General features: G+C 36.1%; 1 protein-coding gene across 2 annotated transcripts in view; it reads right to left on the reverse strand.

Moving 5' to 3' along the window:
* LOC309487806 (uncharacterized protein) overlaps positions 1-12,502 on the reverse strand; it is a 74,953-nt gene that overhangs the window by 26,298 nt on the left and 36,153 nt on the right. Inside the window, exon 5 of one of the 2 annotated variants that reach the window (XM_082155652.1) lies at positions 868-1,170. In XM_082155652.1, the coding sequence (XP_082011778.1) occupies positions 868-1,170 (303 nt within the window). Of the gene's footprint in view, positions 1-867; positions 1,171-7,903; positions 7,983-12,502 lie in introns of those variants that run through there. The other variant, XM_082155653.1, reaches the window with a different exon arrangement.

Genomic DNA, 12,502 nt, shown 5'->3' on the forward strand with positions numbered 1-12,502 from the left:
AAAGACGGCAACCAATGCCAACAATCACCAGATTAAAGACTTCACTTCTCAGACATTCCACGATCCGACAAACACTCAACATGTTAAATCGGCAAAAATAAGAGCTGACCAATGGCCGAGGCGACAGACGCCAACAGGAGTAACACACTGATCCGACAAAGCAAAGTGCCTGTTGCCATTTTGTTGGCGTTTGTCAGTGCAGTGTGAATGGGCCTTTACAGTGTACTTTGTTTTGTTTAAAACCATCTCTGCTCTTTGTTTTGCTGTTTGGCAGTTTTGACTTGGAAAGTAAGTCTACAAATATAAAAATAAATAACAAATTGCAAGGAGAATCACCTTTGAAACACGTTTTCAATTTTAATTCAGAATAACCAGAAAAGGTGTTATCAGTAACTTACCAGCTGTACTGTACGTTTCAGAAGTGGACATTAAAGGTAAAGCTGTTAAAAAACACATTGTAAAATTTGCAGTGATGTATAAAAAATGCTCAACCGCAACAGATAATAATGAGCCTGACAGAACAATTGCCACATCATTCAATGTGGAATAATAATTATGTATTATGTATTATTATGAATTAGCAAATGTCAATACAGTCTGCCCTGTACTAGTTTATATCCAATAAGGATATTACAGAACCAAAGAACCAGCACTGTAACATGAGTTTATACAGTTGTATATAAACTGACACTAATTTTGTTTTCAATAATCCTGCTGTAGAGAAATATTACAAGAATGAACAGCCCATATCATAGATTCATAAAGTAAATCACAGTTGATAGATGTATGGAAAGGATTTTGGTGTTTGTTTTTTGATAGAAATAACTTTTTTAAACATTATCAATACATAAATATCTCAAGACTCACTCTGGATTGTTATTGTCACTGGATCGGAGTGAGGAGATGGTGCGAGAACTTGTGACTTCTTCACAGTGTAGTAGAAGCAGGTTATTCTCACAGATGAACTCTGACCTTCTGACCAAATACTGATCTGAGATCCAGTGAGTGAGAGCTGACATGATGAGCTCAGTACTGAGTAACTTTCTCTTCCATTTATGTTAAAGTAACACATCTCCATCTTCAGAGCTTCAGTATTCTCACAGCTCAGCTGAACTGTGTCTGTTTCCTTAATAACTGAAGCAGAAGCTGTTAACTTGGCCTGAGGAAGACCTAATGAAGAAGAAAGAAAAATGTTAATGTATTCATCTCTCAGATTAGATGCAGGTGACTCTTCTGAAAGTTGCAAAAACTTTTTTTTAAACTTTTTAAAAAACACACACAAAAACAACAGTGTCCTTAACTTTCATCATGTTAGTCTTTTGTAATTTTAAACTATTAAAACTATTAAAAAGCAGTTAATGACATCATCCTTCAGGAAGTTACATCATTTTGGAGGGAAAACTACAGCACAAACGTCAGAATTATTAATTGACTTATTTTCTGTGATGGTTTGTGGTATTAGTTGGTTCGACAAAATACAAAAATCAGCAAGATTTTATTTTGATGGTTCCTTTTGCATGATAATATCAACACTTTAAAAGTTGTTTTAAACTGACTGTCAATCACTCACTGTGCAATGGTTCTTTATTTGCATATGTAAAAATCCTAATTTATCCAGTATCAATGTCATATGAGTTTAACCAGATCAGAGCATATTTCTGAAAGATACTTCATTTGAAATACTTCTACTTCAAGTGTATTAATTTGTGTATTAATAGAAAGAGTTCAAGAAGTGCTGCAGAACAGGAATGGCCCAATAAAAACATATAAGGAAACTTTTAAAATATAAAATAATTTGCTTGCCGTTTCTCCTCTCACCATCATATTGATATACAGTAGATCATAGACATTATCTTTTACTGATGAACAAGGTGCCAACATTATTGTGTCACAATCTCTATTCAAAAAAACGTTTACGCCTCCAGTGCCTAATATACTGTCCCTGACTAGAGAACTGGAAGACTTGAAATCAGAGTCCAGATTTCTATGGCATTCCATAACTTTATCTGAATATTGGAAAGCCAAGCGTATCCCGCGCGGTTTACGCATGAACAAAATCCCGTCATTTGGTCTGGATGATGGCTCCCTTGACCTTATGCTCTTGATAATTGAGAAGACCAAGTCTGAACAAGACAAAATAAAAACTGAGGTGAAACGGGTAGAAGATGAAATGAAGAGCAAAGTTAATGCGGAAAAGTTTGCTGAGGCTGCTGAAAAAATCTCTTCTACTCTATCCGGCTTTGTGAAGGACTTACAGACCTATAAGTTAAGGAAATATGAACGGGACACTAAAGATTATGCAGACGGGACAGTCTATGATTGGCAAGGAAGCAGAAGGAAGTTTCCTTGGAATAACCGCCCACCCATGCCTAAGACAAATAGTTACACGCCCCTTTCTACAGCGAGTGAGAGAGACTCCTCTGAAGACCTGAGCGACGTCGGAGGCGGCGCCCTACCACATCCCACCTCCACGTCTTTTTTGGATCGAGGCTACAAACGCGAAAGACAAAGACGAGGCGGGGCAAAGAAGAGAAGCCCCGCCACCCACACGCTGGTCCCCGTGGAACCTCCAGAGGAGACTGTAATCAACATCTCGGACTTTGACAGAGAAAGCAGTGCTTCGCAAAGGACTCTCTTTTGCCCCGTCGAATCACAGTGACTCTTTCTCTCTTAAAGGGGTCATATAATGGTACATGCACTTTTACAAGTTGATTGTACTGAAATGTGTGTTGGCAGTGCCTGTACACAACCATTATAAAATGATAGAAATCCATCCAGTGTTTTTTTTTAAATCTTCTTATATGTTTCCCCCCATCTCAAATCAAGCTGTTCGATTTTGTGACGTCACAAAATCGACGCCCCTCCCACGATTGTTGATTGACAGGAGCGTTTCAACACAGACCCGCCCTTGCTCGTGAGCGAGCTGTCAATCATAGCCTGCGCGGACCGGCGCGGTCATTGTTGATAGCTGGAGCACTGAGCAGAATGGCGTTTAAGCGATTGTGGTGTTCTGTTCTTCGGTGTAATAACAAACACAGCAGTCATGTGGATGTTCCTAAATACGAACCGCTGAAGACGCAGTGGCTGAGTTTGTTTTCAAATGGAATATTCCCCACAACGTCAATGCTTTCATGTTTGCGCGAATCACCAGACTGCTTTATAAACGAGGGTCAGTATGAAGCTGGTTTTGCTAAGAAGCTGCTCCTGAAAAAAGGATCAGTACCAACTATTCGTGTTCCTGCTGCACCTCCAGAAGAACTGAAGTGAGTGTAACGTTTTATCAACCTTTATATTAATATTTATTGCTACCACAGAAACCGAAAATTCTCGGGCCAGCAGCATTTGTCCAAATTTCAATCTTAACCATTGTATTTCATCAGAAACGATCTGAAAACAGGGCTTTAAGTGTAAAATACCGAACTTGTCCTTTAAAGAACTATGACTGTGGTATATTTAAATTATTAAATGGTGAAAAACATTATCAGCCCCTCCTTCACAATCCTACCTCCAGCACAAAAAATATGATTAATGAATTTATTGATTCATCTCATAAAAAAGTCTGGATTACCGATAAAGAAAAGGCTTTTTTACTAAGTGACCATCCTCGATATCCAGTACTCTATGGTCTACCCAAAATTCACAAACGACTTGATGATCCTCCTTTGCGCCTCATTGTATCTAGCATAGGAAGCCCAACTGAGCCTCTCTCACAATTTGTTGATTTCTTTTTAAGACAATATGTTCACAGTTTACCATCATACCTTGGGGATACAACTGATGTTTTAAATTTGATTGATAATTGTCGTATTACCTTACCAAACGCCCCACAGAATTGAGCTTAACATGCTTTCTCCAAACATTTAAGCATATTAAAATACAGTATTTAAGATGAATATACTTTTATTCCCATTATATTGTGAACTTTTTATGTTTGTTACTTATTTACTTTTTTTTTTTCATTATTTTATTCTTTTTTTTTTTTTTTTTTACCTATGTGTGGGCACTTGCCCTTTAATGACTGATTTGTGAGTGTGGCACCTTGGTTTAGATGGGTGTATTTTTGGGTGGCGGCGTGGCGGTGGCGGCGGCGGCGGCGGCTTGACTGTGTGCAGAAGCAGTAATGAGGTCCCATCTTCAACCCCAGACCTGAGACTTTGTTGAAGCCAGTAGTGAACAGTGTATCTCTACCTTATATTGTGTGTACTACTACTTAGTGAAGTAGTTTTCTCTTTTTAGTCTCTTTCTGTTTCACTCCCTGATTGAGACTTTAAAGGCAGAAGTGAGTGTTACCTTTAATGGTTAATCATTGTTTGACTTCATGCATCATTTTCTCTTGGTTTATTTGAAGCTTGTTACTTAATCACTTATTTCTTTATTTTGTGTGGTTAGTAGGGAGGTGGGTGCCATTTATTTTGAAGCATACTTTTTTCTCCTGTTTATGCTAGCAAGGGAGTTAGCTTATTTTGCTGTACTTTTTATTTTTTTTTGTTTATTTAGTTTGATTAATGAGGAGTAAGATTGATTTATGTTTGTTGTTTTGGCTATACCCCCTTCTGAATTTGATGCCTCTCTTTTTCTTTTGCCTAATTTGTAAATAAAACTACTTTCTTGAATGAGATCACTATGTGTGGTTATTGTGAAACAACTCTGGGTCTGGAGACGGGGTGGCTTCATGCTGTTGCACATTCATTTCACCACCATCCATTTTTACTGTTTCATTCCTCCCCTAGACCAATCAGGAAATCGTAACATAGACATCTGTGCTGCACTGGCGATTTAATTTGTTTCGTGTGTGTGTGTGTTTTGTCCTGCCCTGGTTGCACCGGATTGTTGTGGATTGTAGAAGCGCAGAGAACCTTCTTTTCAAATAAGTATATCTTTATTTGAACCTCATACTATTTCCGGATCACTAAAGTGCATTAAGTACAGAATTAGTTGTACCAATTTAGAAGACTTTAAGTATAGGGGAGACTGGGGACAGTTGCAACACTTTTTGCATTTCTCTCAGTTACTCAGAGACTATTTGGACTAGACCAACCAAATTTGTATATATTAAACTTGCATCTGTCTGCTAATTACCCATACCATTTAAAAATGATTATATATGACATATCGTTCACAGTATTTACTTGAATAGAAGAAGTCAGATGTTGCAACTGACCCCGACCCAGGGGACGGTTGCAACACAACCCAGGGACGGTTGCAACACGTTAAAAATATCTTAAATTTCATTAATTAACTTGAGCTTTTTGTCTCAATGAGCAAAGAATTCTGAAAATATTAACTGTTTTAGGCCTACTATAATATTATAGTATTATTTATTTCAATAATATTATTGTAGCCTATAATTTATTTATTTAGTCATATTTATCAAATAACAGTTATTGAGTTTTGTTTGTTCATGTGTAGAACATAGGCCTACATAGATTCAATGTGCAGGTGTTACAGATGCTATTCAATCCCTCCACATTTCAGTGTCAGACAGGAAGAATTGAGCAATTTGCAATGCAACAAACCTTTATTAAACATGCAATTTATAACTTGTTGCAACCATCCCCGACCCTATCAGCCACGACTGAACATCATACGCCTGCTAGACACACTGACTTTGACACATGCTAACCATGTCACTTAGAAGTCAACAAAACAATAATTCAAACTAAGTAAGTTTTGATTAATTCATACAAAATGTCAGGACAGTATGACAAAAAATATATCTCATGAAAAAAAATTACTTTCATACCTCCAAAACAAGTTTTGTTCAATAAATGCAGCAGCAGAGGTTGAATATGTCTGCTGTCTTCTTGGTGGGGGGAGGGTCTAACTGTGCATGTGCAGTATGAGTGTCATCACTCTAGCTTGTTTCTGATTGGAGAAAAATGACATGTTGCAACCATCCCCATGTTGCAACTGTCCCCGGTCTCCCAAGTTGAATTGCAGGGTATGCAGCATAGTATATTAAAGGGATAGTTCACTTTGAAATTAAATTTTGGTATGTTTTAGCTTACCTCAAGGGCATCCAAGATGTAGGTGTCTTTTTTTCCGCAGTAGTTTCAATTTTGATATTTTTAGGTCAAACCGTTCTTGACTGTCAGTCATATAATGCAGGTCAATGGTCACTTGTCTCAAACAGCATGCACAGAGTCCAAATTAAAACAATTCCCCGTCGTCCAAATTAAACAATTCCCCATCGTAAGTACACATTGGGTAAGTACTACGGTTTAGTAGCCAAGGCGACATCTAGTGTATATATCTATACCCGCCCGCGCTCTCAGATCACTTGGACGTGGCTGAGTTCAAGAGGTAAAAACGATATAAAAACTGTTCGTTTTCTCACACAAACCGCTCGTTTCGTGTCTTAGGCCATCAATGTGTACTTACGATGGGGAATTGTTTCATTTGGACGACGGGGAATTGTTTTAATTTGGACTCTGTGCTTGCTGTTTGAGACAAGTGACCATAGACCTGCATTATATGACTGACAGACAAGAACGGTTTGACCTAAAAATATCAAAATTGAAACTACTGCGGAAAAAAAGACACCTACATCTTGGATGCCCTTGAGGTAAGCTAAAACATACCAAAATTTAATTTCAAAGTGAACTATCCCTTTAATACATATTTAAATGCATTTGTACTTGGCAAATTTAATATATAATATATTTTCACTAGGAATGATTTGCCTTTGGTTTGACTATGTTATTTAACAGCTGATAATGTGATGCTAATGTTACACAAACTATGTTCCTGTTCACCATCTCAGAGTCAGTGAGCTGCCTTCTAACCATCAGTGTCCTTAGAAACGCTTTGAACAACTCCGAACATCATTGGAGAAAGAGTTCATCATAACATACATCATATACAAAAATTCACCCATTATATTGCTACATCTACACTCTTTTTCCTGTCCCTTCTTAAAGGTGATTTTGTGCTCACTGTGTTAAAATTCCAACTGAGCATGATAGAAATGATAGGTAAAGTCCAACATTGCACGTTGACAGGATTCATTACGTTTGTGACGGTAGGAAACGGGTGCTTTCTAACTGTGTTTTTGACACTGTCTTTGATACACTGCAGTTTTAAGGAGAAAATACTCAGCAATGATGTTGACTGAAGAATTTGCACATGGTTTGGCTTTAAGTATATTAAAAACACCACATAGACATGAACAACATTAAAAACTTGATTTTCATCAAAGGGGGTCTTTAAGTCATTTTAAGTCCATTTTAATTTCTTTTAATGATTGGCCCAAAAAAAAGGAAAAGAAAGTCTCTTTTTCATGCACTTCAAAAATGCATTCCTCTGATTCTGATAGCTTTTATCAGGATATATACAGTAGCTCCAAGAATAACTTTTATATGTGCAGTTATAAATTAATTATCTTGTACACCAAATAAGGTGTTTACATGACTCATAGTTCTAATTAATGGATTAAATAGGTTATTGCAACAAAAAAAATTCATGAATTTTAACCCCTTCCTCATCACCCCCAATTTTGGCAAGTGCTGCATACATGAAATGCCCAAAATAAAAAGGTTACTGCTCATAAGTAATTCTGAATAGAAACATAACACACATACATTTAGAAAGCCAACCCTTGAGAGTTTATAGTTCAAGACTCAAAATTAACCAGACTGTTATTAACATTGAGATATATAAGCTCAAACATATTTTGAACTAAAATAATCCGGGATCACCAGTGATCCCTGACAGGTAAGGGGTTTTAATGGCATAGCTAAAGTAAAACTGCTTTAAGGTTGTAGGTTCATGTGTCTGCTGTGCTCTACTAAAACACAAACATACTGATCACACATGCTTAAATTCTGTATTTTAGACAAATGTTTTTTCACTACAAATGTGGACATTCAGTGTTAAATTACTTTAAATGACAAAGATCACTTACTGTAAGACTGAACCTCCATAAGAAGCTGAAAAGCAATGAAGATGAACAACTCCATTACAGCGAGAGTGAGGAAAGAAACAAGACTCACACAATAGTTGAATTAGGAAGTGACATACCAAAGGAAACCATATAATGCAGTCAGTTCTATGAAGATGAACGTATAGATCATGAGACCACATGTTCACTGTAACAGAGGGCAGTTCTGGCCACAGGCATTGGTGTAATTTACATGTGGGACATGATGTCCCCAACACTTTTTTGGGGAAAGCTCCACAGATTCTGCCTTGGCTTGCTGATCAATATATTTGAATAGCTATACAGTAGCCAACATATTCTATCATAATTTCTGTACATATATATTTACCTTTAGAGGTGCAACAAGTGAAGAAATGAAATGGTTCATCCATGTTTTGAGGAGCATAAAACTCCCTCCTCCCCCTCCGCTGGATTTCTGTCCCTGGCTGCCTGGTCGTTCCTGCAGTGACTCACGGAGGATCTGGTTTTGCCCATTGCGTCCCTGCGCTGCCTTGTGACTTTGTTACCTGCCATCCGACTGATCTGACCCAGAGCCATAGAGAGAAAGAGTTGCGACACTTCCATAGACCTCCGTTGTAAAAAATGGCGGCGCTTTTAACCGCCTACTTCCGGGATTTGAAGATCGGATTAGTTCCAAACACTGTCATTTGGGCATTGGACCCCATTCACTTACATTGCTGCGCGTTGAGTTGTTCCAGAGGTAAGTTGCTGAAATATCGACCTCTTTTGAATTGTCAACTGTCTATATTGTATCAGAGGCCCTTTGCAATGCTTAGACTGGTCTTCATTTGTTCATGCACAGCGTAATTATTTATATTTTATGTTGGTCGTTTCAACCAATTTTCAAGCACTCCCTGCTAGCTAGTTAGCTAGCGCGACTTCGTCAGCTGTGACAGTAAGAGTTCGGTAATGAATCGCTACCACCTTTATAGCAACTTTTATTTAATTTAATTTTTTGGGATATAACGTCACTAACTTTTCATTATGTTTTGTTGTCTTGAGTGAAGCGGCTTGTGAGAACAATGCTGGACCTTTAGGATTGTTATGGCCATCACCAGTCCTGTCTGTTTCATGGATCACCTGCCCCTGGTTTTTGTTTTTCTTGTTCACACACACTCACACAAGCACACATTTTTGTTGTCTGTCATTGTTTAATAAATATTTTATTTGAAAACCTTAATTTGTATCAGACATGCTTAATTGATGTCTCAATAGCTGTAACAGAAGTTACAAGTGTTTTGTTAGTTAATTGCTTAAGTTACTTGGATTGAGTTACAGCTACCCTTACTCTTAGCCTACTCTGTACACTAACCCAGAGCCATAGAGAAAAATCTTCACTCTGCACTTACCTATATACCCAAACATAAAAGCGTAAATTCGTTTTTGAAGTTAATGAACTCCATTAACACACGATTTGTTTACCTGCATTATATATTATACCATGAACTATATTAACATTATTATCTACTTATTTTAATGTAATACCTAAATGTTTAAATATATATTAATTAATATCTGTTTTTCTAAAATGATAGTGGATATAACTTATAGGACATGAACACGAAACATAACTTTACATAACGTTAGGCCTGTAATAGAGACTGAAAAATGTTCTCTTACCTGATATCGCCAAAATGTTTGCAGGACTCACACATCCAGACCGACCTTCCTCTGTGTTCACATATCAGCTTCTGTTCTTCTCCATTTCCATGCCACAACGCAAATTAGTTTAAAATAATAATTTAACAGGCATAAGGAAAGACCGTAATCTTGCCGAGCAGTAGCACACACACGTTGTCATCAACACACACGTCGTCATCAACACAAACTGACATATTTTCAAACTTGACCAGTAAAAAGGCGCGCACAGTTGTCATTGGCCAGTCATATTAACCAATCATGATCAAAGAAGGTGGAACAACCAATAGCAATTGTTTCAGCGTGGTAATGGAAAAGATTACTTTTCTTTCTTTCTTTCTTTTTTTTTTTATTATAATTTTTTTTTTAAGAAATGTGTGTTTAGTTTTATTTGTAGACTATATTATTTAATTAGTTAAAATAGTGTTTTGATGACAGTGTGAATAAAAATGCAATCCTGCATGGTCAGGGCCGGTTCTAGACATTAGGAGGCCCTAGGCAAAATTCATGTTGGAGGCCCCCCACCCCCAATAAAAAAACACTTGAAGCAAATATGATTCCTAACCTTTTTATTTATACAACATTTAATTTTAAAAGCAGTATATTTTTACTTACACTGTACATAAGTTTGGACACATTACGATTTTTAATGTTTTTGAAAGAAGTCTCTTATGCTCATCAAGCCTGGATTTATTTGATCAAAAATACAGAAAAATAATATAGTGAAATATTATTAAAATTTAAAATAATGGTTTTCTATTTTACTATACTTTATATGTCTGTGATGCAAAGCTGAATTTAGTGTCACGTGATCCTTCAGAAAACTTTATAATATTCTGATTTATTATCAAATGTTAGAAATGGTGCTTAAAGGAGAAGCACCACTTTTAAAATTCACTTTTAAAATGAAAATTCTGTCATCATATACTCACCCTCATGTTGTTTCAAACCTGTATAAATTTCTTTCTTCTGCTGAACACAAAGGAAGATATTTAGAAGAATGTCAGTAACCAGACAGTTTTTGGGTCCCATTGACTTCCATAGTAGGAAAAAAATATACTATGGAAGTCAATGGGACCCAAAAACTGTCTGGTTACTGATATTCTTCTAAATATCTTCCTTTCTGTTCAGCAGAAGAAAGAAATTCATACAGGTTTGAAACAACATGAGGGTGAGTATATGATGACAGAATTTTCATTTTAAAAGTGAACTTCTCCTTTAATATTTATTTTATAACCTGTGATACTTTTTTTCAGGATTTTTTATTATTAAAAAGTTGTTTTAAAAAAGTCTTCACTATCACTTTTTATATATTTAACACATCCTTGCTGAATATTCCTGTTTTTTTCTGTATTTTTGATCAAATAAATGCAGGCTTGTAGAGCATAATAATAAACTTCTTTCAAAAACATTAAAAATAGTAATGGGTCCAGACTTTTACCGGTACTGTATGTACATATTAATCAAACTTTATCTAAGGTAATCTCTTTTTTGTTTAATGAAGATGTTATTGTTGTTGTTGTTGTTATTTTGCTGTTTTATTCAATTTATTCACAGTTCCAGAATCCCACTTCAGTAGATGAGCATAAGTGCTTTTATATTGCATTGCTACCTTAAATATGCTATACACAAATCAAGTGGAACTTGGAAGAGAAAGACACGATCGCTACTGAGCAGAAAAAAATATATAAACTGATATTATTGGCGTAATGTCAGGGTATAATCTAATCATCAGCAGAATTTAGAAGATAGACCCATAGATATGAGATCCTTTATTTGAAACATTTAAAAATGTTGTAGTGAGTGTGTTGGCTTTTTAACTTAGAATACAGACGTCTTGTCTTTTAATTTTGTAGCTTTTTTACTAGTCAGCTCCCGACGCGATGTTATTCATTGTACGCGCAAATTCAAAGCGTCTCGTCTGGGCACGTTAATGACGCTCGCGCTCTTTTAAACTCGTAATAAAGCGGTGAATGATTTTTCCAGAAATGACGCTGATCTACAGTACAAGTTTATATTTAGAATACATTGCAATCACTCCAAAATAGATGACGACAACTCACACACCTGCATTATGAGCTGTGCTTCTTTGTGTGCTTATTAGGCTTTTGCCTCGCAGCACCTGATGGATGTTCGTTACACATACTTTCAGAAGCCGGCACCCGCTTTGTAACGGACACATTAATTGGTTTAACTGCAGTAATGTAACAGTCTATGGTTAAGATAAACATCGTCACTATTTTTAGTTAATTAATAAATATTGAAATAAATTGTAGATAGGACATTTGTACATTTTTTTTTTTTTGTTTTTTTTTTGTCCCTCTGTCTGGGCCCCATCCCGCCAATCGGGCCCTAGGCACGTGCCTAGTTTGCCTTTGCGTTAATCCGGCTCTGTGCATGGTAAGCTTTAGGCAAACACAAAATTGTAAGTCCAAACAAAATCACACAAAGCAAAAAAGTTTCTGCTGCACTTCTCTCTTGAGATTGAAATTATATCCATTATTATTATTATTGTTAATAATATGATTATATTTTACATACATTTAAATTTGTGAAGTGGTGTTTGGATCAAAATATCATACTAAAATAAAATAATAATTAGAAATAATAATAATTCAAAGATTATGTATTCCTTGAAGACATGACATTGATTCAACATACAGATTTTGTAAAAAAAAGAAGAAGAAAAAAAGAAACCTTTTCAACTGTTTAGTATTAAACGTTTCATTTTGACATTAAAACAACAACTGACATTGTTTCAACCATATTTCAACTTTGAGGGTCAGTCATGTGCCAACTATGACTGAAAAGAAAAGTCTGTACTGTTGGCCTCAAAAGAAAACTGAACACAAAACACAATATGCTAAATGAATGAAACTGCACTTTATTCTGTACTCCTGACTGTATATGATGCAAATATGGTTT

The sequence above is a fragment of the Leuciscus leuciscus genome, assembly GCF_965113295.1.
Source record: "Leuciscus leuciscus genome assembly, chromosome: 23".
NCBI classification, from domain to species: domain Eukaryota; kingdom Metazoa; phylum Chordata; class Actinopteri; order Cypriniformes; family Leuciscidae; genus Leuciscus; species Leuciscus leuciscus.